Below are 25484 nucleotides of genomic sequence, written 5' to 3'. Positions count from 1 at the left end.
GAAGGTAACTGCTGGTCGGACTGTAGGTCTCGGTGAAGCCAAAAGGTTCACAACAATGCAAGTCGCAATGTCTGCACAGTAAGGTAGGGCCACTTTACTGCTTGTATTGCTCACTGGAGAACTCCCAGAGTCCTCCAGAACGAGTGTCTAGCTATCCTATATACTACGGTCTTTCCTATGGATCACGGCCTCCCCCCGGTGATCCCTTATACTGGATCACCTTGGATCACCAGTGATCCCCCTGTGAGCCTTATACCTGGATCACCAAGTCTTCCCTATGCCAAGTGTGATCCTTTTCTGATTGGTCCATTCCTGGACCAGAATGATTGGACGCAGGCGTCGCCTGCAGACCACGCAGGTCGGCCCCACCGGCCGCTGCAGGTTAATTCATGACATTCGGTCGGTAGGCTTATTGGGCCAAAAGTCGTTGTCAAATTTTAATCGAAAATAGTATCGGCATTTATACACGATATACTAGAACTGTAGGATGTAGATATAGTTATATCGCTAGAGTTGGAGTTAAAGTGCGTCTTATTTATAGGATTCGTAGTACGAGTCGAATCCAATCTAGATATATACTATATTGCTATCCCCGACGCTATTATACGGCTTCTTATTCCAAAAAGTATCCTAATCTTATAGTTCTTGCCCCTTAAGTCTTTGCTAGTTCTAGGCCTTCTAATATTTAGCCTCAGGGTTCTTAATTCTACTATTTCTCCTATTCTAGCTTTAGTCCTATGCCGGTCCATCCTATAAGTTCGAGTACTATCCTTCCTAGATCCTAACTAACTTGGTCTTAACGAATTCTAGTTAGCTTATAGTCTAAGCCTTTTCTTCCGCGAGTCTTTAGGTAACTGTTCGAAGCTCGGCTTGTTCCTCCTTAGCCTCCTAGAGGTATTAAGCAAGAAAGATAGGGTTCGGGCTAATAGGTTCGTTATCCGATTATTATATCCTCTATTGACCTTCTTCGTTCTAGGTCAACTGGAATCTCTAACCCTCTATAAATTATAATACTATAGCAATAGCGATATCGTAGCCTATAATAGGTTTTTTAAATATAATATAGGGGCTATTGCTTCCTAACTAAAAAAAGTTGTCGATACTTCCTTCAGCTATATCTCAGTCAATTACGTTATTGAAGTTATCCTCAGTATAGCTTACTATAGCTATTTTAACTATACAGGTTGACTTGTCGATTATAGCGTTTTCCTTACTAGGCACCTACTTTTAATTCTTTTTACTATAGTACTCCCGTTTAAAGTACGCCTTTTTACTGCAATTAAAATAGATAGCTTAGGACTTATCCTTTCATCCCTTATCCTTATACTAGGTAGTATCGATATCTATAGGACCAGTATAGGTACTATATATTATACTAAGATACTATCGCTTTTTCTTGTTATTGGCCTTAACAAATATAGACTACGTTCTATATCCCTTATACTACTAGCGCCTAGTGTAAATTCGATCGTTGATATAGATAGCTATAGTAATATATTCGTTAAGTATATTAGGTCGGTCCTTTTAATATAATTTATCCTTAATTTCTTCCTTCAAGCTATTATAGAACAACTATATAAGACCTTCGTCGTTGATCTCATACCGAAGTAAATCCTAGTAGAACTATATAGTATAGGTAGCTACCGACTTTATCTACCTTAGGTATATAAGTCACTTCTATATATAGAGCTTCTTATTATAGTCTCCGAACACCTTCTAGATTTCCTGTTTAAATTTATCGTATAATTTGAAAATTTCAATGGTAAAATCGTCCTAAGTGTCTGTACTATTAGTTAGCCAATTCTTAAGGGTAGGTTCAAACTATTGAAGTACCTTCCCCTCGAGTCGCGAGGAGATAAATATAACTTTGGTAGATTCGTCTATAAACTTGTCTAGGTAGTATTTAAGGTAGGCCCTTATAGATATAAGGAATCTAGTAAGTCCTTCGTTATCGCCTCCATACTTAGGGGGTGCTTCGAGTTTAGCCTTATCCTTGGGCTTGCCATTATAGGCCTCGTTGACGAGCTGCTATATATAGCTATTCTCGGCCTTAAGCTAGGCGATTTTGGCGTTGAGAGCCTCGAAAGCCTGCTGTATCTGGTATATGGTCGCAGCCTGGCTCTGCAATTCCAGGGTGCTAGGTGTCTGAGGCGCCATGATGGTCGATATTATCTTCGATCTGAACCGTGATAGAGTCAAAGGGAGTGAGCAACGTATAACGAAACCATAGGCAGTCCTGCCTTTGAAAGGGTTCGCTGGTCGAAGGTAACTGCTAGTTGGACTGTAGGTCTCAGTAAAGCCAAAAGGTTCATAACAATGCTTGCCGCAATGTCTGTACAATAGGTAGAGGCTATTGCTTATAATTGCTCACTGAGGAAGCTATCTCTTTGAATGAATAGCAGAATGGTAGAACTATATATAGCTTCCTCCCCTAGGTATCCTGTACCTAGATCTTTGGAACATTTGGAACAATTGTTGTTCTTATTGTTCTATCTGGAACAATGCTTTTTGGCGTTGTTCCCCAGGAACAATCGATCTTGGCATTGTTCCTGATCTCCTCAATCCTCATTGGTTCTTTCTGACTCGTAATGATTGGATGCGGGCGCCGCCCGTTGACCATGCAGGTCGGCCCCCACTGACCTCTGCAGGTTAGTTCATGACATGGTTGGTAGAGTGCCATTGCTTGGTATCCGGGTTATTGAAGGTGATTACTATATCTCCGCTGGGCAGTTTCCGAGCTGCAATAGCCCCTTGTCGGCTAGAGGCCCCGTTGACGGCTTGGATAATTTCTAGAGAGGTCCTCTTAGCTAGATCAGGTGATAGATGGCCCCTCCGAACAAGGATCTCGCAGTTCTGCTTGGCTGGGATAACCTTGGCTAGCTGGGCTATAGTGCCTTGTAGTGGTTCTCGGACTATATCAGCCCAGGTCCGGGTAGCTTAGGCCTGTTCTGGTTTGGTTTCCCTTAGTGCCGCTCGCACTTCTTCTGCTACTACCTTCCGTAGGGTAAGTAGGTTTAATGCCGTAGCTGTAGCTGCAGCCTTGGCCTGAGAGGAGGGTATGGTAGCTTGTTAGTAAGCTTGTTGGTAGGCTTGTTGAATCTCCATTGCAAGTGCCCAAGCCTTACCCTTATCTTTGGAGACTAGGGCAAGTAGGTCATTAACAAGCCTAGTGATATACTCGTATGTATATAGGTGGCTAGTAGACTTGGTTGTTTTGGCCAGCTTGGGTATAGTAGGTGAGGTCCTCTGGCTTGCATGCTGGCTTGTATATAGCCTTAGTTGGCTACTATTGCCCTGAGAGGGAGGGGGGAAGTTTTCTCCTATCTCAATATTGGGTGCCAGATCTGGAACGTCGTTCATTTTCGGCTCCTTCTAGTAGGGGATAGGGCCTGTGGGGGCCTTAAAACGGTATATAGCAAGTAAATCGAGGGTATGATATAGGTAAATATAACCCATATCACTAAGAAGGACTTCTTTCCTATATTCTATGCTGCTTTCTAGGCCGCCCTAACCCCTGAAAATGTTCAAGGGGGTTTTAAAGGTGCTAGATTTATTCCTCTTAATCTCGAGAAGGTAATATCCTAGCTCGACATCTGTTTGAAGACGACAACGCCCTCGAACTTACGGCCTAGCAATGCCTATACCTAGGTTTCTAAGACCCTAAACAACCTAACCAAAGCCTCTATATAGTCCACTCTTATTAAGAATCGAATTACCTAGCATCAAAATAGCTCTCCGATTGAGATTTTAAGAGCGGTTGATATCTTTGTAAAAGGGACGTCTAAGGTTATATATTAATTAGTATTGTTAAGAGCAGAGAACTAAAGTCTCCGAGCAGCAAATGAGGCACTAAGCAAGCGTCGGAGGACTAAAAGACAATTTCTCCGGCAAGAAGGATCGCTTTCTATATAGGATGCACAGGATCTAGAGAGTTAGAGAGAGATTAAGGTGCAGATAAAGGAGGAAATACAGGTGGGTAGTGGTTAGAGGCCAAGGGTCGAGACGCGCGCGCGGCGCTATGGCACCTGCGGCGAACCTAGCCACAATGCGTGTACCTGTCAGGTAATTGTGGAAACGTCTGATAAAGACAATTCTGAGTAGTTCCTTTGGTTTTAAGTTGTTTTGGTGGAATTAATATAAATTTAGTTGAGAGGGTATATTTTCGTGTGACATTCGCTTGTCTGTAACATTCGCTTATCAACCACGTTATAGAATATAATAATATTATTTTTCTTATGATAAAGCTCAAAGTTGGTCCAGTAATAGCTATTATAGCTATTAAGAATAAGAAGGTAATAAACTCTAACTATTTGTTACGGTCAGTATGGGTGTCGCCCCAGGCTGGGGTCGAACCCACAACCTCCCTGATTGACGGCTGTTGTGGAGTACTGGTCACATGACCCACAAATCAGGAATATCTTCGTGTAATGTTCTGGGCCACCGACTCAGAACTTCTCTTTTCTTTCCTCAACCTTAGATTCATGAAATAGAATGACAACAACAGCCGGCTTGACCCTGTTCAATTGCATCTAGTCGTCACGATTGCTATATGTAAGTAGTTAGATTAGACTAATATTATAGTTAACTAGATTTCTTGATCTTGGCATATAAGTACGCGATATAGTATATATGTAGCTAAGCCGGTCGGTGTTATGCAACCCTTTCGCGATGCAGGTAAGCGAGAGGTACCTGGATTTATATCGGCGCGGCTAACAAAATGAGGTATAGAAAAATTTGGCTCATTTCGCTAAACCCAGCCCCCTCTCGTGGTGGGAAGGCTGATCGCCGTTTTCGGAGGCACAGCAAGTAGGTACAAACGAAAGCCATCTGAGCGGCGTCTCTGCAACCTAATTCGCGCTTGAGGTTTCCCCACGGCAGAATCCAACTGACGACATTGGCATGAACGTAGAGAACTGAGCCAAGGCGGCCGAAAGAAAAAAGCTAAGTGTAATTTCTACCTCGTGTTCTTTCCGAGCACGAGGTAGATCTTACGTTGCCCAACACTGAGCCATGCGGGCTTGTCTTGGTTGGTTGAAGGGTGTATGGATAGGGCTAGCCCCTTTGTTTCACGAGCGGGGCCAGCACGAGTGCGGGGGCTTGCTGTGATGCTCTGTGTGTTGCTACACAGTAGATCGGCCTCGGGATTGAGCCGGATGTTGATGGCTTGAGCGTGTTGTCTCCAGCCCTAATTAAGTCATGGACGTGTGCATGGCGGACACTGGCTTCGATTCCGTGCAGGCAGTGTCCCCTGATTCGCGGCAACCGTCTCCAACAGGGCGACAGATGTTGACAAGGCGGGCAGCGGGCACCGTTGCTCGCGCGCTTCATCTCAAGCTACCCACGCTTCCGGCCGGTGAAACCCAAAGGTGCAGATAGTTGGACAATTCTTGGTCCGCAGGGCTCTGCTTGCGTCTAGCCCGTGCGTCTGAGCCGCTCGGGACAGAAGGCATACCTTGTCTTGGCCGTCGGACTCGCAGTCCTCGCTAAGGTCAAGGTTGGGTGTCCCACTTGAGCAAACAGAGTTCCTGCGACGGAGACGTCCGAGGAGAGGCCATACTCGCTGCTGCTGCCGGGACTCTGCGGCTGGGTGTGTCTGCTCACTCGCTAGGTAGTCAGCTTGTTGCTACAGGTTCACTTCGCGAGCGGGCAACGGAAGCTCTACTGCTCGAAGATGCACTGGGAAGTGGGAGAAAGACGGTATCGATCCGAACGGCAGCGGCGCTGTTAAAAATGCAAGCCTTGAACGAAGGTGGGATGGGATCAAATGGAGATTGATAACCAGTTACTGGGTCATCTATGTGGCAATGGCGATGAGACATGGAACGGGAGAGGGAAGAGGACGAAGACGACTCAGGAGTAATTGAAGAATGCCAAAGCACGATGCAAAAGGACGCAGAGGAAATCGATCAGCTAAAATGGCGGTACGGTCCGGTTTGCTCCTGCCACATACTTGGTACCCCAAGGTCGCGCCTTCCTCAAACGCATGATCAGTACTAGATTGTAGATGCATCTGGGTCATCACTGCATTGATCCACTACCTGAAGGCCGGAAATGGGCCTCCTTTGAGTTCCTTCCTCTCATCTACTCGAATAGCTACTACGTCTGCGCTGATCATGGAGTCGGTCGATGCCTCGCTGCACACCACGTCCTCGCACGCCCCGTGAGTCTTCCCTCCTATCTTTCCCGCTCCTCCTGCCCCCTCTCCGCGCCTCCCTCTCCCCGGTCGCAGCCATGCTGACCTCCCTATCTCGATCCACAGCTTCACCCCTCTCTCGTCGACTCCGCCCCCTCACGACAGATTTCGCCCCATCCAACCGCGGATGCAGATTCCTCATATTATGAATACTCGCCTGCATGTTCGCAAGCGAGCCGCTCAGGCGCTCCGCATCCGCCGCCAGCGCGTCCCTCACCTCGCAGTTCCGGTGCGACGGCGGCGCGCTGTACGCCAGCCGCCGGATCGACTCACACGCGCCCTGTAGCTCTCGCGTGACGGCGTCCAGCGCGGCGGATAGCTCCCCGTCGATTGCAGCGTCGGGTCCGCTGGTGGCGCTTCGTTCTGCCGCGGTAGCTTGCGCGGCCGCGGCGGCCTGCCTCTTCGCCTCCCGTCTCCGACGCACAACCTGCCGGATGCCGAAGGCCACCGCGCCAACGGCCAGCTGACTTACCAACCCGTGCAGGTCGTCACTGCTGCTGCTGCTGTCGCTTCGCGGCATGTCGCGGCTGCTGCTTCCTCGTTTGCTTGCAGAAGAGCCGTTTCGCGTCTTACTGTGTCTTGATCTTTGACGGGCGCTTTGGTCGCGCTGCCGCGCCTGCGCCCTCGGTTCGCTCAGCTTTTTGAGGGAGTAGGAGAGGGCTAATCGACCGAGCTGGTGTAGGATCTCGGGTGCCACTCCTGAAGAGCGGGCGGGGGACTTGCGGCGGCGGGATGAGGGCATGTTGAACGAGTTGATGCTCAAGTCAAGATGACCGATCTTTACTGTACTGTACGGCGCGATTTTTCTGGCAAATGGTAGAGGTGTTCTAGAATGTAGATAAATGTTGATTGCTGCTTGCTTCGCCCTAGGTTGACATTTCTGGTTTTAATTCCACTGTCCGCGTCCCGAGGCAGCCAACATCGTGTGCACGCGACTTGAGGGTGTATGCGTGACGCATGTTGGATCAGTCAGTAGCGTCGCGTGACCAGGTGACCACGGCACCACCACCACATGCACCTCCCCTGATCCACTCCAAAGGTTCCTAGGTTTCGGTTGGCATGTGCATGGTCCTGAGACGTACCGCAAAATGCAAGCAGATCGAAGGGCGTATGGGTGGTTGAAGGATCTTCCAAAAGGATCTGGGGAGGTTTGGGACGCATCAATCTAGGTACTCCAGAAATCGTTGAGGCTTCCAGTAAGCCAGCACAGGAGAGTCCCAGACCCACTCAGCATGGCATCCGGTCCCTTGCGCGCCATTCACCGCGGCGTTTGCTCCGAGTCCCTGTGCGTGTCAGTTCGATCTCCCAACGATCCAAGCGACCCAAGCCGATGGCGGCAGGGAGCTTACAATATAGACAGCTCGAGGTCTCCACGTATTTTGGCCTTGAGGTCGATTTCAACGTCCAGGTCCATGTCCAACCTGACTGCCGGGGCGCCTTTACGGTCCTGTGGATGCTGCGTCGGCGCCACTGCCTCATCCACTCCTCGAACAACATGCCGGGCCGATGCAGGAGGTTGCCGCGCGAGCTGCCTGTTAGCACCGGTACTGCGGGCTCTTGTGCCGCTTGTGCTCTGCCGCTCCCTTCCCCGTTCCTCGGCTGTCCTGGTGCCATTGTCCGCCACCGATTCGCTTGCCCGCCGGGGCTCTATTGCGGGTCGCGTCGGGCTGTGTTCGCTCATTTCGGTTCAAAGAGATAATGTCAACAAAACTGTCGCGCAAGTAATCAAGTTTGATAACCACGATACGCTTTATCGGGGTGGGACTTGCGGTCGTAAAGATGGATGTCGGCTGGGGTTTATTAGTTCGAAGCGGCACGTCGATCACCAACTCCTCAGGGCAACGGGTGGCGGCTGCGGCGCAAGAGAATGCCACGCGAAGACTTCTTGTAGTGTAAGAAGAGCCCAGAATCTTCGGTGGCAGGTGGTCTGAGGATGTTGGGAGCCGGTGGGAGTAATGCAATGGTATGACATCACTCCACATGGACCCTGATGTCGATCAAGACGGGACCCTGAACACATCACCTCCGCCTGTGGTTGTCAACTACACCAGGAGCCTCACATCTTTCCAACTCCAACCTGGCAAAGTATCGACGAACACAGTTATGGCGAATGAATAAGCGTAATAAGCCAACCGGAAGTTCTATTGCACCGTGATCAAACCCTCAATGTTTTTCAGTATTCTCGGCAGCGGCCGCCTCGGCCTTCTCCTTGGCCAGCCTCCCCATCTTTTCAGCGGCCGCGCTCAGAGTAGGCAGGTTTGCTCCTTGTATTACGGTGTTGCTGTTGACAGCGACTTGTTTCCCGTCCTTGAAGAACATGAACGTGGGCATCGCAGCGACGCCATACTTCTGCGGGACCGACCCGACGTGGTCGACGTTGACTTTGGCGAAGGCCAGGAAGCCCGGGATCGCGTAGGTCGAGGCCAGCTTTACGAAGTGCGGCGCGATCATCTTGCACGGCCCGCACCAGTCGGCGTAGAAGTCGACGACCACGTATCGAGTTGATGCCAGGAGCTCATCGAAGGCGCTGTGCGACGAAATGGTCGAGATGTGTCCGTCGGAGTCGGCCATGGTCGGCAAAGGCGGAGGTGTTCTGCGAACAGGTGCACTGAGCGGTCGAGCGCGGGCCAGGAGGTAATCGGCCGTCGGGTCGCGGCTTCTATTGAGCGGTTTCTTCAAGGCAACACAGGTACTTCCGTACAGGTCTCGGACGGAGACTTTGCGTGCCACCATGGAAGAGAACGGGAGTGGGGCAGCAGCTGCTACACGTGCTACAGTACGGAGTACAGTAGAAGCCTGATTAGCATACTGTAGCCTGCACCTTGCGGCCCCACCGTAAACCACGACACAGTACGGAGTAAACAAACCCCTGACCCCTGAGTCCTGGCGTGCTCGCATACCGGTAGCAATCTGAGATGAAGGCCTTGGTTTACAACCACGAATGGTTGTCCTCGGCGGCTTATGCAGATACCACGAGGTGGTACAGATTACACGCATCTGAAAATCGGTCATTGTTATGTATGCAGCTATTGAGCTCCAGCAGACCAAACGAGCTGAATAGAAAGTGACACTAACGATTGTTCGAGGGAGAACCATGCTATCAACCTATTTTGCCCAGTTGCTCACAAGTCACGGGTTGCTGACCTCTACCGGTCTTGACCAGTACGAAGCAAGCCGTTCACCCATCATCCCCGCGAGCATTCATTAGATTGTCCCGGAAAGCCAAAGTAGGGTCTGGAGTGCATCGTCCTCGGTCTGCTCCGGGTAGGACTGGGCTCTCCGGTGAACTGACTACAACCAGCCCTTGTGGTGTACACCAAATCTTCATTAATTAAACCGTAAGGTACGCAAACAATTATGGAGACGCGTCCCCAGTGCTATTGCACTGCTAACCTGCGTTAGACATATCAACTCCATGTGTTCTGCCGGAGTACCTGCGACATGGAGTTGGCTCCCAACTGCTCAAATTCGTCATCAAGGCACCGGCGACTGGACGAGCATGGTGCAACCACCTACTGGGTACGAGTCCGAGTGATCTCGGAGCTTCCCCTTGAACTTGAGGTTTTCAGCTTCCTGCGTGCGGGTCATACAACACAGATCCCATGCCCCGGTTGGGTGGTTGGGACAGGCATGGGCTCTCAAAGAGCAGCGCAACATACAGCACAGCGACATACAACATGAACTTACAGGACTAGCATACAACCGGACCCATAGCGAAGCAACTCTGTGTACCGGCCGGGTGGCTGGGACAGGAATGGAGTTGACATAACGGTACGGAGCACTAGGAGTCCACGCGTAGGACCACGAACGACAAAGAGTGAGAGGAATGTTGGGATGCGGGTATCTCTTGAAGCCCTGAGGAGATCGGGGTGTCCTAGAACAAACGGCGTTCGAAGCGGGACACAAGGCATTGGAAAGGCATGATTTCAACGCATTGGAGAAGCGGAATACCTCCTTCAGCAGCCTTAGTTGGATTTTCTCCAGGTAGTAGGATAATGATATACGGTATTCATTCCACCTAGCTCCTTTCCAGCCCATTTCCGTTGATAACATGCCAGTAATGCAGCATCCATTAGTAATGTGGGACCACAGATAGCGGAACGTTGAGACCTCCTGAGTACCTTACCATAGTAGCTCTGAACGTTTCCTCTTCCTCTTGCTCTTCCTTTGAGTTTTCGCTGTGTTCTTCTTCAAGACTCTCGGCACTAGCCCGGTTTTGCTATATCTTCGCCGTAGCAGGGCTGTTTAGCACAGCCGTGTCGTGATAAAGAGACCACTTCACTAGAATCTAGACATCAGTATAGCCACCACCTATCCTATATCCTTGCGTAGCTCCCATGACACGACCTGAGATGAAGTGTCGGAATAACACAGGTCGGTCACCGCAGGGGAATTGAAGCTGAGTCCACAATGAGCCTCTCAACGTCGACCCCATCATTCCGACCTGCCACACCGTATGCCAGGGAATTTGGGTTCTAACTTCTTCTAATTCCTCTCTGGTACTTCTCTTGCTTTTCCCATTTCGCTTTCCCTCTTCATTTGTCCTATGCCTTATATTGGCTCTGGATACAAAAAGAAAGGAGTAGGACCCAGGTACGTTGCCCAGTTCGGGAAAAGGAGCCGAAGATGTTTTAGCTGTGCACAATACCTACATGGGCCTACACGTGTAGTGAACCCAAGAGCGGTGAGGGCGAGTCTGGCAGGCCCCGGTCGACATGGAAACTGTAACCTTGCAATTTGAGGATAGCAGTGCAGATTTCTGGAGCGAAAAGATAAACGTTTTGCAGCGAATGCATGGCTGGAACTCTGCCACGCTTCCAGCTTCAGTGTGTGAGGCAATTCGTTCGTCAGTTTGACAGGGGCGTACCTACATATCTACTAGTAGCTGCATCATGCACGGAGCGGTGGCCTGCAGCCGTCAGCTTGCACAGCAGCCCAATGGCCTGCGGCTCTGCACACCGCAGCCCCGGCTGACTGCCGATGGCCGGCGAGCATCCCCGTAAAAGCGTAGACACGCCGATTGAGGCCGTCGTTGATGACAAAAGGAAACCCAACCAAGCAAGGCTACGTAAACACAAAGTACGTCCTGTTTCCATGTGCCGGGACTTCCGGATCTATCCGGCGCCACAAACCGAAGTACTGTTGCGAGGATGGGATCTCCGATCTTGTCATGGACGTTCGCAGGCGGTGGGACAATCAATCGCACAATGTTTGCCAGTTGATCTCAGGATTTCCCTCTCGGGCAAGGAAGACCAGCGTCAAGGCGCTCATGGCGTCCGCTTACCAGGGAAGCAACTTCAACGAGTTTGTTATTAAGAGATTGTCTGACAGCCATTGGCAGCCATCCAGACCAGTAGAAATCTGATATCTTCGCAAACCCTGCCCCCTGCTTCACCGCTCAATGCTTTCTCAGTTTTCTTGTAAGAATCCTGGAAATGATTTGACATCTCAGTGCTGAAAGTACCTTACCTAGCAGTAAGGGTCACGGCAGGAGGTTCTCTCGGCCGGCATGATAAGATGGAAGGATTCGTAGCAGGAAAGAGCGATCCAGCTCCCCAACAACAACCACTTCAAAGTTTAAACTCTCAAGTCGGTGGCCTCCAAGTACAAAGGTTTTCCTCTTGCCTTCTCGGTCGACCTTTCTCCCACAACTTGAATCACTTCATTCCCACCGACCGACTTTTCCTTTCAAGCAGCATCCCGCCATGACGTCCCCTGCCGACCCGCATACCAAGTGCTACTCGCACAACAACGGCAATGCCGCCGACCTGCTCGATCGGCTCGCCGTCTCGGAGCTCTGCAAGGGCTGGCCGGTCTACCGCGACGCGTCTGAGTGGAAGAACTACCGCTCCCTCTTCACCGACGATGCCCTCGTCTGGACCAGTAAGGGCACTCTCCTTCATTTCTCTGACCCATAAATCACTGACTACGTTCCGGTCGTCAGCCTGGAGTGGCCCCCGCCCCGTCGACGAATTCATCGCCATCTCCAAGGCCGGCAAGGAGAAGGGCGTGTTCATCATGCACCGCGAGTGCGGCACGCTGGTGGAGCTCAGCCAGCAGAACCGGCGCGCCATCGGCAAGATGAAGGCAACCATCACGCACCGCTTCACGTTCGACCCGGCCACGGGCGGCCGCGGCGCCGTGTCGGCAACCGAGACGGCCGAGTTCGACGTCGACTGCGACTGCCGCTTCATCTTCTTCTGCGAGAAGAACGACGCCAACGAGTGGAAGACCAAGTACGTCAAGCTGTTCTACGAGAAGGACAAGGTGGTCCCTGTCGACGGCTACACGGCGCCGCGGTTCACCGTCGAGGAGCTATCCCCGATCCCGCGCGGCTACAAGTACCTCGGGGCCGCGCAGGCTCGGCTTGGATACGAGATCGACTTGGAGCTGCCGACAGCTAGCGGCGCGCTGTGGGACCGCATGTACGGCGAGATGGAGAAGTGGCTGGACGGACAGGCGGTCGATCTCTGCTGGGAGAAGAAGTGAGGGCGGGATTACACGGTTGACACGGGAACGGGAATTGAGATACTGGGCGATTTGCTGAGATACCGTCTGGTCGAGCGGGCGTTCCGGTTTGCGGGGTGAAAGACGATCCGGGCCTAGTTAGATCTCATCGAGCTTCATTGCTTTCTAGACGAAATCTGACTGATATTCCTGACTGGTTCTTCCCAAGCGCATGTCGGGTAAGCTTACGTGACTCACAAGTAAACAGTAACACAGCCGAGTGACTAAGCCCGACCTCCCCCCGTCCCACAGTCCCACAGCCAGAATGCCGGCATCTTCAGCAGTGACACCGAAGCCGCTCGTCTCACATGACCACTGCAGTAGACGGTGCCACAAAGGGACGGTCATACCGATATCGGAGGACACAAGATGTCCCTGGCAGAGGCAGGAGCGTCCTTTTGGGAATGGGACTGCAACCGACGTACAATACTACACCAGTGTGTCTGTCAGCCACGCGGACCGCAACGAGGTCTCCACTACTGCTAGCGAGTGTCAGCACTGATCCCTCGCCCTTCGTACGCGAGGGCGGCCGAGCAATCCTTACGTCTCCAAGTCCCTCCAAGCCCTACACCCTTGGCGTTAGGAAAAACTTCGGGTGATCGAACTCGGATCTACCAGAGCCCGCCTGGAATGCCACGCCTGGGGCATCCAAGGGGGCGCTTCATATTACCTGGCCTACCAGGTATTGTTGGTGCAATAATCGCTATCCAACCTTTGATGCTTTGAACGACTTGGCGGGAACATTACGCCTCTGAGTGGATGGGATGTATAGCACGGATGACGAGGTCCGGTCGCCGCTGACATCGAAGGAGGACTCGGCCGTAGGACAACGTTGCGTGCTGTCGAATCACCCTGATCGACGCCGGCGAAGCGCTCTCAGCGTCACCTCGACTAGCCGTCCGAGATGCCCGTGCAGAAGTTGGCCGAGATGTCGGAGCCCCGTGCGAGCGACCAGACGCCGCCGCCATTGGGGGGGCGGGGGGTGGGGTATCGTCGCGGGTCGCGGAGGAAATACTTGGCATTGGGCCGGGAATAGAGCGTCGTCGAAAGGGAGTGGAAATGGCAGGGAAGTCTGGCGTGCAGCCGCATCCAGTACCATGGCGAAAATCTCCTTAGAGACCTCGCCGCCATCACATACCTCGCCGCCATCACATACCTCGCCGCCATCACATACCTCGCCGCCATCACATACCTCGCCGCCATCACATAACTTGCCGCCCTTAAACAACCCACGGCGGAGGCTTCAGGCACTAGAGAACAGGTTGTCGAACATGACGTATGTGAAGTGATTCTACCCGACGTGGTAGTTGGGCGAAGTGTCTTCTCTCGGAGTGCGGTAGTGCTATCCTCTCGAGCCTGGATGACTGGACCGTCACATTCGGATTCGTCGTGGACAATCATATCCATGACGCTCAAATCTATACCTGCCAGGTTCCAATATAGAACCAGTCTCGACCCGCGGCTGGTCAAGCCCACCTCGAGATGCTGAGTGACCGGCGTCTCTCCCGCGTTGAGGACCTAGCCGAGTCAGAGCAAGGGGCCGTTAGCCCTTGCCACTCCTTCTCGATGCAACCGGACACTACGTACCCCATGATCATGAGGACGCACTATGGCGAACCTGCGACGGGGATTGCCTATGTCACGCTACGACGTCATCCAGTCGGGGCGGAACAGCAATTCGCGATTACCTCGCTGCGGGTGCAAGCCGCGAGACTTACCTCCACCGCCACTACATTCTCGATCACTGACAGCCCGGCGGGGGTCTTGAGCCGCGACGGGGTGGGGAGGGCGGGACCAGCCCCCGGTGTGCGCATTCAGGTCTACGAGGTTGAGCGCCATGCGCAAGAAGAACAAGCCAAGCCTCGCCCATCTGGCGGTACAATATAATCGATCGCCACGAGGGTTGCGCTGCAACTTGCTGTGATTTGCTCCGTCTTGGACTTCAACGCCTCACATTGGAAGGGGTTCCCTCCAGTAGATAAATTAAGCCATGAGCCATGGGGCTGTCCGGCGCAGCTCCTGTCGCAACACAGCCGGCGCAAGTTCAAGACAAGCTGCGAGTACGAGTGCTCATTCGCTCGGCTTCCTAGCTGAGATAAGGAAAATTTATTATCATCATGATGCTATCAATTCGACGGCCCCAGATTTTTGCACTGTCAAGCGGTCCGCGACGCGGCTGACTACGACCCCGCTGCCTCTCGCTCCCAAACGGCTGTGACCTGTCCGAACACAGATCAGCGGCAAGCCGCCCGGTGTACATTTGCAACTCATTGAAGTGCAACACCAGGAAGTCCATCCTCCAAAACTGGACCTGTTGCACTTGCTCTTCCGGCGGAACCCGTTTTGCTGGACTTCGCGGTCGATTCAAAAAGCTGAATATCCTATTGTCGCCACGCTGTCGACAACAACGCCGGGGCTAGCGTCGCCGGTTGGGCCATGTTTGCTGCTCTTTGAAGGCTGTTAGATGTGCCGTGTGGGTTGTGTCTCCCAGTGAATGACTGGCCGAGCGGTGCGGACTGGATAACCCTCTCGGTTGCGAACTGCTGGGGCGACGGCGCAACAATGCTCAGGCCTGGCGGCGCACCGCGCTTGCGCGCAAGGCCCGGTGCCCTCATGTTCATCGTGCTCATGTTGAGAGCAGCAGCTGGCGCTGCGACGGGAACGGTGTCGGGGCAGCGAATTGGCTTCCGTTGTTATCCTTTTCCGAGCCGTCTCCCATCTTCGCCGACTGCTGTTGCAACCTCGCCTCGATAATTTGTCTCTGGTGCTCTCGGACACTCATGCTGACAGGGAAGCGAGGGAGCCAAATCCTTGCCGCGGTCTCCGAGAGTAGGGCGTCATCGTAGCTTGGAGGTGAGGCCGCGTGCGCCGCCATCGCCGTCGCCATCGCCGCCTTCATGGGAATTTCCTTATTCATCCTCGTCTGACCCGCCAGATGACGACAGGGACTGAGCCTCCCTCGTCGCGGCGGCCCAAGCCATGTTTGGCATCGACGGGGCTCGCCGGGCCGCTAGATCAGGTAATCATCCTGACGGCTCCAATACCTTGGTGACGGTGGCATCCATGGCTGCCATGACCTCATCATTCATTATTCCCTCCCTGACACTCATCGCTGTACCGCGCTGGGACTACTTACACAGAACCTTACACAGAACGGCACTGAAAGATGCCGCAGCCCCCGGGGCCCGGGCCTCCACCACTCGCCAAGGAAACTGGAACAACAAAGACGAAAACTACGAGAAAGAACGACGCAAAACACCCCAACTTCCAGGAGCATCATGACAAACTGCATTCCGCCTCATGTCGGTCGTGTGTCCTTGCGCTTTGGCGCTACTACGCCCACCCAGCCGTGCTGTCGATCCCGAAAAGTACCTACCTACCTAAGTAAGGTATGCAACCTCGATATCGAAGCAGCACTCTTCCCGCATGGCTCCGTCCCCTTCAGACGGGTCCGAGTTATGTTTGAGCGACAGTATCTATATTCAGAAAGGATTATATCAAAGAAGGTCCCAATCCCTCACCACAAGAAAATGCATCTGGCGCATTTGAGTGAGCATCACCACAATTCCGTCACGACAGTCCACACCCAGCTACATCACGCCCACAGCATCGTCCAGACTTACCGCGAGCTTCTCAACTCCGACCGAGAACTAACAATGGGCGTCGCTGCTATCGAATCCCTTATCGAGGTTGTAATATCAATAAAAGACTCTTACTTTTAATAATACCATAGCATTGCTATATATGAACTTCCTATCTGCTTGTATCTGCCCTGCTGTAAACGCGACATTCCGAGTCGTGCTTGGTGATTGTTTTGTCCCGCCAGTTTTCACCTCCTGTTTTCACTGTCCTATTCAGCAGTTTACAACACAGTCCATCTGACAGAGTGGCCCAATCGGTGTCTATCAGAAGGGCATGGTGTATGTACCGTACTCTATTAGCATACGTTATATATGTGTGTGTGGAAACCATTTCCTCCTTCATCCCCCCATCTCGTCTCAACTAACATTTCAACTTCACTTTCTCCGTCCAACCAAAACCCTCCACGCCTCCTCCCACTCCTCCCTCGTATTAACCCTCCTTCAACACCACCCTCCCCTCTTCCTCCTCCTCCTCCTCCTCCTCCTCCTCCTCCTCCTCTCTCCTCCCCCCCCCCCCCCCCCCCAATCTTCACCACTACCACTATCAGTACCAGTACTATCCAATTCCTCGACATCCAGCATCAACACCCCCAACTCCTTCACAACTCTACTCGGCCCAACCCCCTTCCCCTTCCCCTTGTTACAACCTTCTGAGTCCCTCGGGCCGCCACACCGCCACTAACGGCTCACAGAAGCCATCCCGGTTACGGAAACATGTCACCGGTGGCGGCAATGATGATGCTTTTGATGTTGATGTTGATGATGCGCGGCATAGTAGTGTTTGCAGACAACGGAGCGTGAGCAGCGGGTAGTCGCAGGCTATTACCAGCCAGACACTGGGGTGGGGGCAGGGAGAGGTAAGCTGAGAGCGGGCCTGTGCTGGGGCCTGCTGGTCCTTTCTCTTTCTCTTTCTCTTTCTCTTGAGAGAGATCTGGATCTAGTCCTGATGATGATGGAGATGATGATGGGTTGGGGGAAGGGGATAAGAACTACCCCGGAGTAAGATCGTAAATAATCTTGACCGTGGGTTTCTTCTGACTCTGAGTTCGAGTGGCTGGTGTATCATTTGAAGGTGGAACGGCGGCGGGTGGTGGTGGGAAGAGTCTGGAGGTAGTCATCCAGTTTTGAGTCGGGCACCAGCGAGACGTACCTTAGATGGTGGGCGCGTCGGGACAGGCGCGGGCCAGGAGGTCGAGCTGGTGCTGGCACCGCACGTCCAGCGCTACGGCGAGTACAGGCAGCGCGCGCGGCACAACAAGGCCCACATCTTCCGCGAAGCGTTGTTTCCCCAGCCCCCCAAGAAATGTGAAGCATACTAGTGCATAGGAGGTGCTGGAGGCCCTGGCCGGCTTGCAGGTGTATCTTGCTCATGTGAGGACCGGGTTGGAGGGTTTGTTGCCTGCGGCGCAGGCGCTGTGGGAAGGGGGGTTTGTCGAGGCTGTTGGGGGGCGATGAAGGCTCTGGGGAGGATGGAAGCGTGGGTTGGGCACCAGGTGAAGGTGGGGACTCCGCAGACGCTGTTGGTGCCCGTTGCGAGGGGGGATGCGGTGGATGTGTGAAGGAGGAAAATGGGGGAGGTAGAAGAGGTTAGATTCAGATTTTGTTCGTTGGGTCGTAATAACGTCAAGCATTTTAGCTTGTGCGTCACTTGTTGTTGCTTGTCCCGCTGATGTAGATATGAGACTGAGAGACTGTCTAGGCATAATAGTGAATGAATGAACTTCCGGCGCTCGTATGGATTGGATCTCAACCCAAACATGAAATATATCCTATCGATGGTGACTTAGGATCTATTGGGCCACAGCACAGCACACAAGGCGGAGGGCTGACCTATAATCCACTGGGTCTGAATTAGTGGATAAGAAAGTGTGAACTCGTTCAGGCAAGCAAAACACAATGAATCCAACTGAGTGCTGTGGATAATCTGATTGGTTGCATATTGCTGTCAAAGCCCGTGCTTTTAGCGTCATCCGCGAGCTCGAGGCTAGAGAGATGATCGAAAAGGCTGCTTCAGCCTCGATCTAGGCCAATCAGATTGCCTATAGCGCTGAACTAATCTATCATCCACCCTTGTGCTAGCGCACGTAGCATCCATAATCTTTGCGAGTTTGTAGTGTACGGTAACCTACTAAGTGCCACATTACCCTTAAAATGCAAAGCTGTTCACACCCTCATGTTCTAAGTCCTATATAGTATGAACTGTATAACGAATCTCTTGCCCCAATCCTCTGAAAGGGACAATCTAAAGGTATCGCAACAATAGAGTGAGGTTCGGTAAAGCCAAAAGGTTCACAACAATACAAGTCGCAATATTTACATAGTAAGGTAGTAGCTACTCTACTACTTGGACTGCTCACTAAGGAAGCTAGCTATCTAAACGAGTAATAGAATGGTAGAACTATATATAGCTTTCTCCCCTAGGATACCTGTGTATCTGATTCTACTGGATCGATGGTATCGAACACTGATCCTATAGATCTGTCCCGGCTCGACTAGATCGAACCTCAATCTCTTCGGTCCTCTTCTTATTAGTCTGCCTGGGACCGGAATGATTGGACGCGAGTGCCGCCTGCAGACTATGCAGGTCGGCCCTACCGGCCTCCTGTGACGAAACCACAGGCAGTCCTGCCTCTGAAAGGGTTCGCCGGTCGAAGGTATCTGCGGTCGGACTGTAGGTCTCGGTGAAGCCAAAAGGTTCACAACAATACAAGTTGCAATGTCTGCACAGTAAGGTAGGGATACTCTACTGTTTGTAATTGCTCACTGGAGAACTCCCAGAGTCCTCCAGAACGAATGACTAGCTGGCCTATATACTACGGCCTTCCCCTGGATCACTGCTTGCCTCTGGTGATCCCTCATACTGGATCACCCCAGATCACTAGTGATCCTTTGTAAACCTTATACCTGGATCACCAGGCCTTCCCTATACCAAGCGTGATCCTCTTCTGATTGGTCCGCTCCTGACCCAGAACGATTGGACGCGGGCGCCGCCCGCGGACCATGCAGATCGGTCCCACCGACTGCTGCAGGTTAATTCATAACACCTCTACAGGTTAAATCATGATAACTTGCTTATATAAGCAAATATTCTTGCGGGCTAATATGTTAAATATAACTAATAGTTGAATAGAATAGAAAAATATAGTAGTTCAAAAGTGATAAATAGATATAATAATAATTAGGTAGCTTCATGTTATATTATAAAGTCGAATGTGGTTAAATCTAGAGAGATAAAATTTGAAGAGCTTCTAGGCTAAGCCTATTTATCTGGCACTAAATCTAATAAAGTAGCGGCCTAATATTTTATCTTTTTAATTAAATTTATACCTTCAATATTATCATTAAAATTTCCATTTTGCATATGCTAGCAGTAAGGACTTAGCCGATTAGACTAATTAGAGGCCTATTTTACCAACTTGTCTAGAATAAGTAGAGTATCTGTAAAAACGCTGTAAAAATCAGCTTCTTTTAGTAGAAATGCATTCTTACCTAGAAGTTTCCTTAACATACATGATAAGCGAGTGACCCAGACAAGCGAATGACCCACTCTCCACTACCCTATAAATATTATCCTCAATTACAAAACAACAAAACTATCAACCAACTACAATTATATCAGAAACGGCTGAATCAGATGCTTCTGCAACCTCCTGGCAAGTGCGGGCATTATGACCAGGCTTGCCGCATACACCACAGCACCGAACCTTCGTACGACTCCCACCAGCACCACTACCATCCAGCTGTGTTTCTTGCATTGCCTCCCCACCTATAGCCCCCTAGCTTACTACCTCCTGTGCCTCCTACACAGTAAGTGATCCTCCAAGCCGCACACGTGTTTTTTTAGCTCTCTGGCGCTTGCTTAGCGCCTCGTTAGCCTTGCAGAGCAAAGACACCTCTGCCTGAAGGAGGGCTACCTAGTGCATTATAGCCATCGTACCCTTGGTAAGCTGGTCTATAGCAGCCAACATTGAAGTCGGGGAGCTATTTTGATAGTTGGCAATACGAGTCTTGATAAGCGTTGACTATGATTTGGCTTCTCGAGGGTTGTGTAATGTCTGGAAGACCTAAGATTGTATAGTGCTCGGCCGTGAGGTTAGGGGTATTGGTATATGAAGCTTAATATCTAGCTTCGAAAGCACTCTCTCTAGATTATATAACACAAGGCTAGCCCCTACAAAACCGCCCTATATATTCCTCTTGGTAATAGAGGCAAAAAAGGCTATATAAAAGGTATAAAGAAACTCAAGCTTGCTTATATGGTTGATATACGCGCGTACTAAGTCCTCGATCTAGCGACTGTACGCCTGCTTCAATAGCCTAAAGCAGCCAACATCAAGTGGCTAGAGGAGGTAGGAGGAATATAGAGGTATATAGAGCGTGATAATATTGTTCTACTGGCAGTAGAGCTTGAACTCGGTCGAGTGGTGGCTTTCGTGGCTATCGAGGATCAATAATCGGTATTTGCCCTTTGTCTGAGGCGCTATATAGTAGTCGAAGTGCTTAATCTAATCAAGGCCTACTGCGTTAGTAGTCTAGCCGTTCTCAGTGGTTGCGATATGCCAGTTGGCTGGGAGGTTGTACTTAGTATACTAGTTGACAAGGTAGTATTATATAGCCAAGATAATGAACGGAGGGATAGCCTAGCCGAGAGCATTGACTCCTTAGATTACTGTTGCCTACTCGCGATTGCCAGGCTAGGCCAGCTTAGCCTTGCTCTGGCCATCTGAGGTTATAACAACTATACCTATAAAGATAATACCTATTATAAACCCGGTCTTATCAAAGTTATAGATTATTATCCACGATATTATACTTGGCCTTAGTATTCTATATAAGCCTAAACTACTCGTGAATAATATCTAGATCTTCATATCTAGCCCTCTAGTAGTTATATCTATATATATATCGTATACGGAGCTCTGGCCGGCGTTTAACGAAGTTATAAGCCCAGCGTTTGCCAACAGGGGGCGCGTCGCGTTCGCGTAGTAGTTGGTTGGCCATATCTTCTATACCATATAACCTAGGCGGGAATACACGTATAGATAGCTCATTAACATATTGAACTATCGCCTTCTCTTCTAGATCTATAAGCTTGCGCGAGTTGGCTGAAAGATCGTATCGTGCAGGCTTGCCAGCGCGTCGGCGCCCCAGGGTCCTACGGTCAACCCCATAGATCTTAGCTGCGGCTCGTTCGCTTAGATTCTTGTCGTTTTGAAGAGCTTGGAGAGCCAAGATTATCTGGCCTTCTTTTGAAGTAGAGGGCATTTTGGATGGTAGAGGAAATTTTGTTGTTGAGTGCAAAGATGTCGCGTCGTGTAGGAAGTGGGTCATTCGCTTGTCTGGGTCACTCGCTTATCATGTACGTTATTTATATTTCAATGACATTTCGATGACATTTCAATGACGCTCAGAACCAGCCTTAAATATTACTAAAATCCTAGTATTAATGTCTCCCTCATAGATCCCGGTCGTGTATGAATCTCGGCCACGCCAGCTTTAACCCTGACCTTTACGAGCTCATTTTAGGGTTATAGCTGTTTGTGCCCGGGATTCATATACGACCGGGATCCCTGTCGGTGACGTTGCTCGTCCGTGGCCGAGAATGCGATCGATCATGACCATCGAGCCTGACATGTCCTCAACCGCGGGAGTCACTTCCTCTTGGTTTCCAGCATCTCAGTGCCACCCTCCTTCCCTTCGCTTCTTTTGTTCAAACGCTATTGTAGGACCAACCCTGCGAGTGTCAGTCACCAATTCACTCAACTTTCTGGAACGAACTTTTACGCAAAACCAGCTTCTCTCTCGTATAGTTTTGTCGTCAGCATTTCTTTGACTCAACTTTTTGGAACGAACTTTTACGTAAAACCAGCTTCTCTCTCGTACAGTTTGGTCTTCGAAGATTTTCCATTCCCAACTTTTAGGACTTTCATCATGCTGTCCCGGATTTCAGCGACAATGGCCCCCGGCCTCGTCTTCCGCTTCGTCCGCGGCATGAGCAACTCGGCTTCGACGCGGGCCTCGCTGCTGAGCGAGTTGATTTCGAAGCGGGCCGTGCTGGTCCGACGAATTTACGAGCCGCTTACGCGTCTCGAGAAGGGCAGCCCCGAGTTCACCGAGCTGCTTCAGTCCGGCAAAGTCTGGGAAGACCATTTCGACCCAGGAAACAGTAGCCGGTACGGCTACTACAAATTGCAAGACGTAAGGTAGCGTCACCCCCACCCAATTTTACAATTACTAAATTTGCAAAAGGTCCACGAGAGGAGCCTGCAGGAGATCGATCAGTTGAAAAAATCTATGAGATTGCCTGATCGTTCCATCATCGAAAGCCTGATCGCCGAGTACGCTCATCAGTCCGTTATGATCGAAGACAATAAGCTTGGGCTTGGAGATAGCGCGCTCCTCAATGACCACCTCACGGCCACCTTTTTCGAGAGCAAGGATATCGCCTCAATGTCTGCCAGCGAACTGGCTGAGACGAAGCTCCCGGACCTCCAATCCCTTTTGCCTGGCGCCGAGCCCAGCCAGGTCGCAGAGCTACGCAACCACATCATCGCTTCCCATTGGGTTGCCCACAAGGCCTTACAATCTGTTGGCACCAGTGGACTGAACGAGGAGGAAGTCAAATGTCTCTCCTCTTTGATCATCAGAGGAACCAGCTCGGAGGGTCTTTACAGCAGGTGGGGAGGGTATCGGCAAAACCCAGTCGGCGTCGCGAGCGATCTTCTGAGAGTCTTCCCATATCATCTGGAAGTCCCAGCGCTCATGCAACGTTTCTTTGAGTGGAGAGACAACAAGAAAGACCTTCACCCACTCATCTTGGCCTGTCAAGCCACGACCTATTTCTTGTTCATCCATCCCTTCCCAGACGGGAATGGCAGGGTTTCGCGACTGATAATGCAGGATCTGCTGACCCGTCAAGGATACGTTCCGGTAGTTCTGAAAGGAGTGGCACGGGAGGATTACTTGAGAATGATTATCAAGGCTCTAGATGAAGACCCAGGCGAGTTTGTTGCCAAGGTAGTCGCAGCGCAGTTGCAGACGCTGCAGACTTTCAGCTAGTATTGATGAAGGATTGAGATCGGATCAGAGGTTCCGAAGATAGAGTGGCACTGCGGGAGCGAGCGCAAGCTCAACAATGTTCTGTAGTGTGGTGGTGTAGGGGTTCTCTTAGACAAGCGAATTCTCATTGTTTGTTCCTTTTTTGCTCAGGGCTCAAGAGGAAATATGTTCCACTGGTCTCTTGCCGATTTTGCAAGGCCGAACACTGGGTTCTAGGAGACAGCAGATACTATGGAGAGAGTCCCAAGGATGCTTGGATGGCAACCTAGCCTATAATCGCTGAACCTCTCGAGATGGTTAATAAAGCACGCTGTCACTGTGGAGCTGCCGGGGAGATATAGATACTAGTATCTATAGTATAAGTATTCGTATTAACTAAAGCAGTATCGTCCGCCAGCTACTGCATCAGCGCCACTTCGGGGACTCTTCCGGAACCAGAACCCTCCCTCCATGATCCAGCCTCCCAGCCTCTCACTACGAAGTAGAGACCGATGATAGCCTGTAACCTGCAATGGTCAAGTGGCTCTCTACCCTGCGCCTTCTCATTTGTCTTTCTCAACTTCGTGCCATTCACGCTCTCCCCTGACCCGAGACTCGTAATCCTGCGCATACTATATCTCCACCTACACCACAAAGTCACATTCTCACATCCCCCGATGCTGTCCCTTGATGATTCCACTCAACGCCAATGCTACATACTACCTAGGTATGTAGTCGAATTGATTTGCTTGAGCGGATCTACTAGTACTCAGTCCGATTCATCGTAAGCACCCTGGATAGGTAGACAGACCCCCAAAGCCTCCCCCGTCGCCGCTATGGACGGACAATACGCGCACACCGCCTTTGACCACCACCAACCCCTGCAAACTCTCATCAAGGGAGGACGTGGCAGGCTCCATAACCACAACAACGATCACACAGATCTGCCCCACCAGAAGTCCAGAATCAGATCACGATTTCCCCATCGAGTGACATGCATAGTATATACACCTCCATACAGTACTAGTGTGTGTAGATGCCAGCACAGAAGTTTGAGACTTCCAGACGCTGATCCGATAACTAACCCCTTTAATAAAGAGCTACTTTAGTAGTAGTAGTGTAGATATGCCAGCCAGAGAAGTCCCGTGGCCAGATCCGGGACTCCAGAGTCCAGAAACCGCGGATCCGAATCACCCGATAACCACCCCCCTCCTTTCCGAGATCTTCTCCAAGTCAGTAAATCAATCTCTGCTCAAAGTCTCTCATGATTTCCTTACCTACTTTGCCCGTGTCTCCTGAACAGGCACGTCAGTAGGAGGCTTCGGCGTGTCTTTGGGAGGGCCTCCACAGAGCCCGCATTTATAAGGACCTTGATACCCGCTACCACCGCAAAGTTTGCATACCTCCGCCATCTTATCCGCGGTTGTTAGGACAATAGCGGAGCAGATTGGCGAGGAATTCGAGAGGAAATAGCTAGGTATATAGATGATTCCAATAGCTGCTTGATAGAGTGATGTAGCGCTTATGTTGGTGAACTTTGTGTTGGGAGTCGAGGAGATTATATCGGTACTGCGCTCTTTTGCCGCTGCGTTTTGCCTAAGAAATGCCGTTCGGAGCCTAATGTAAGCGAGGTTACATCACGCGTGATGATGCTAATAAGCGGGGTTTGCGAAGCTTCCAACGCAGACACTTACTCAGAATCTCTTGTTTATTATCAATCACAACGTCGTTGCCTAGTCGCATAGTCACCCGAAAGCTGGGGAATTGTCCACTGTCCACGGCCGAATTGACGCTGTCGTCGGAATTCAGTTCCGGTCTATCCTATCCCCATGTTGCTCGCCGAGGGAGTTGGGGATCTTGTGAAGCAAGAACTGCCAGCAGTGCATCAAAGGTTCATGATAGATAGATACTATTAGCATTGCAAGCTTTATTCATCCCCCTGACGGCCCAGAACCGAGCATTGCATTGAGGATCAGTCTATCCGTCTATCTGTCCCGTCTGTCTGTCTGCCTGCCAGCATGGACTGCTGCTGATCCTCGATTCTCCCAGCTGTTGTTATGGGTTCAACATGCAGAGACGGGAGAATTAAACAGCCAATAAACAAT

The 25484-nt window shown here is 51.0% G+C and overlaps 7 protein-coding genes across 7 annotated transcripts; 3 read left to right on the top strand and 4 right to left on the bottom strand.

Annotated features, from left to right (window-relative positions):
- Positions 1 to 5948: 5948 nt before the first annotated feature.
- B0T15DRAFT_324695 (uncharacterized protein) lies at positions 5949 to 7622 on the bottom strand. The gene is made up of 4 exons (XM_062864092.1): positions 7543 to 7622; positions 7421 to 7476; positions 7276 to 7333; positions 5949 to 7059 (listed from the first exon to the last, which is right to left on the bottom strand). Exons 2-4 carry the CDS (start codon positions 7449 to 7451, stop codon positions 6078 to 6080), a joined length of 1071 nt encoding a protein of 356 aa, XP_062717609.1. The 5' UTR covers positions 7452 to 7476; positions 7543 to 7622; the 3' UTR covers positions 5949 to 6077.
- Positions 7452 to 7874, bottom strand: B0T15DRAFT_497542 (uncharacterized protein; the record flags this gene model as incomplete). The annotated part of the gene is made up of 2 exons (XM_062867277.1): positions 7452 to 7476; positions 7543 to 7874. The coding sequence occupies 2 exons, from the start codon at positions 7872 to 7874 to the stop codon at positions 7452 to 7454; spliced, it is 357 nt and encodes a 118-aa protein (XP_062717608.1).
- A 482-nt stretch (positions 7875 to 8356) lies between these two features.
- Positions 8357 to 9205, bottom strand: B0T15DRAFT_515073 (thioredoxin-like protein; the record flags this gene model as incomplete). Its single annotated transcript, XM_062868157.1, has 2 exons — positions 8357 to 8964; positions 9094 to 9205. The coding sequence occupies 2 exons, from the start codon at positions 9203 to 9205 to the stop codon at positions 8357 to 8359; spliced, it is 720 nt and encodes a 239-aa protein (XP_062717607.1).
- A 2546-nt stretch (positions 9206 to 11751) lies between these two features.
- Positions 11752 to 12853, top strand: B0T15DRAFT_324670 (uncharacterized protein). The gene is made up of 2 exons (XM_062864091.1): positions 11752 to 12076; positions 12138 to 12853. The coding sequence occupies exons 1-2, from the start codon at positions 11899 to 11901 to the stop codon at positions 12680 to 12682; spliced, it is 723 nt and encodes a 240-aa protein (XP_062717606.1). The 5' UTR covers positions 11752 to 11898; the 3' UTR covers positions 12683 to 12853.
- A 751-nt stretch (positions 12854 to 13604) lies between these two features.
- B0T15DRAFT_497539 (uncharacterized protein) lies at positions 13605 to 13910 on the top strand (the record flags this gene model as incomplete). The annotated part of the gene is made up of 2 exons (XM_062867276.1): positions 13605 to 13682; positions 13737 to 13910. The coding sequence occupies 2 exons, from the start codon at positions 13605 to 13607 to the stop codon at positions 13908 to 13910; spliced, it is 252 nt and encodes an 83-aa protein (XP_062717605.1).
- Positions 13911 to 15081: 1171 nt separating this feature from the next.
- B0T15DRAFT_497538 (uncharacterized protein) lies at positions 15082 to 15330 on the bottom strand (the record flags this gene model as incomplete). The annotated part of the gene is made up of 2 exons (XM_062867275.1): positions 15082 to 15148; positions 15218 to 15330. The coding sequence occupies 2 exons, from the start codon at positions 15328 to 15330 to the stop codon at positions 15082 to 15084; spliced, it is 180 nt and encodes a 59-aa protein (XP_062717604.1).
- Positions 15331 to 22332: 7002 nt separating this feature from the next.
- Positions 22333 to 23400, top strand: B0T15DRAFT_404737 (fic/DOC family protein; the record flags this gene model as incomplete). Its single annotated transcript, XM_062865265.1, has 2 exons — positions 22333 to 22539; positions 22591 to 23400. 2 exons carry the CDS (start codon positions 22333 to 22335, stop codon positions 23398 to 23400), a joined length of 1017 nt encoding a protein of 338 aa, XP_062717603.1.
- Between the last annotated feature and the right edge of the window lie 2084 nt (positions 23401 to 25484).

This window comes from Chaetomium strumarium, assembly GCF_033439665.1.
Source record: "Chaetomium strumarium strain CBS 333.67 chromosome Unknown B0T15scaffold_8, whole genome shotgun sequence".
Taxonomy (NCBI): domain Eukaryota; kingdom Fungi; phylum Ascomycota; class Sordariomycetes; order Sordariales; family Chaetomiaceae; genus Chaetomium; species Chaetomium strumarium.
Note: the sequence above shows the minus strand (reverse complement) of the source record. Positions and strands in the feature narration are given on the sequence as shown.

Bases quoted from the DNA above. Each gene is read 5' to 3' on its own strand.
- B0T15DRAFT_324670 (XM_062864091.1), top strand. From the start codon at position 11,899: ATGACGTCCCCTGCCGACCCGCATACCAAGTGCTACTCGCACAACAAC. The intron at 12,077-12,137 runs GTAAGGGCACTC...TCCGGTCGTCAG, and splicing joins CGATGCCCTCGTCTGGACCA to CCTGGAGTGGCCCCCGCCCC.
- B0T15DRAFT_324695 (XM_062864092.1), bottom strand. From the start codon at position 7,451: ATGGCGCGCAAGGGACCGGATGCCATGCTGA. The intron at 7,334-7,420 runs GTGGGTCTGGGA...AAACCTCCCCAG, and splicing joins GGGACCGGATGCCATGCTGA to ATCCTTTTGGAAGATCCTTC. The intron at 7,060-7,275 runs GTACGTCTCAGG...ATGTCAACCTAG, and splicing joins CGATCTGCTTGCATTTTGCG to GGCGAAGCAAGCAGCAATCA.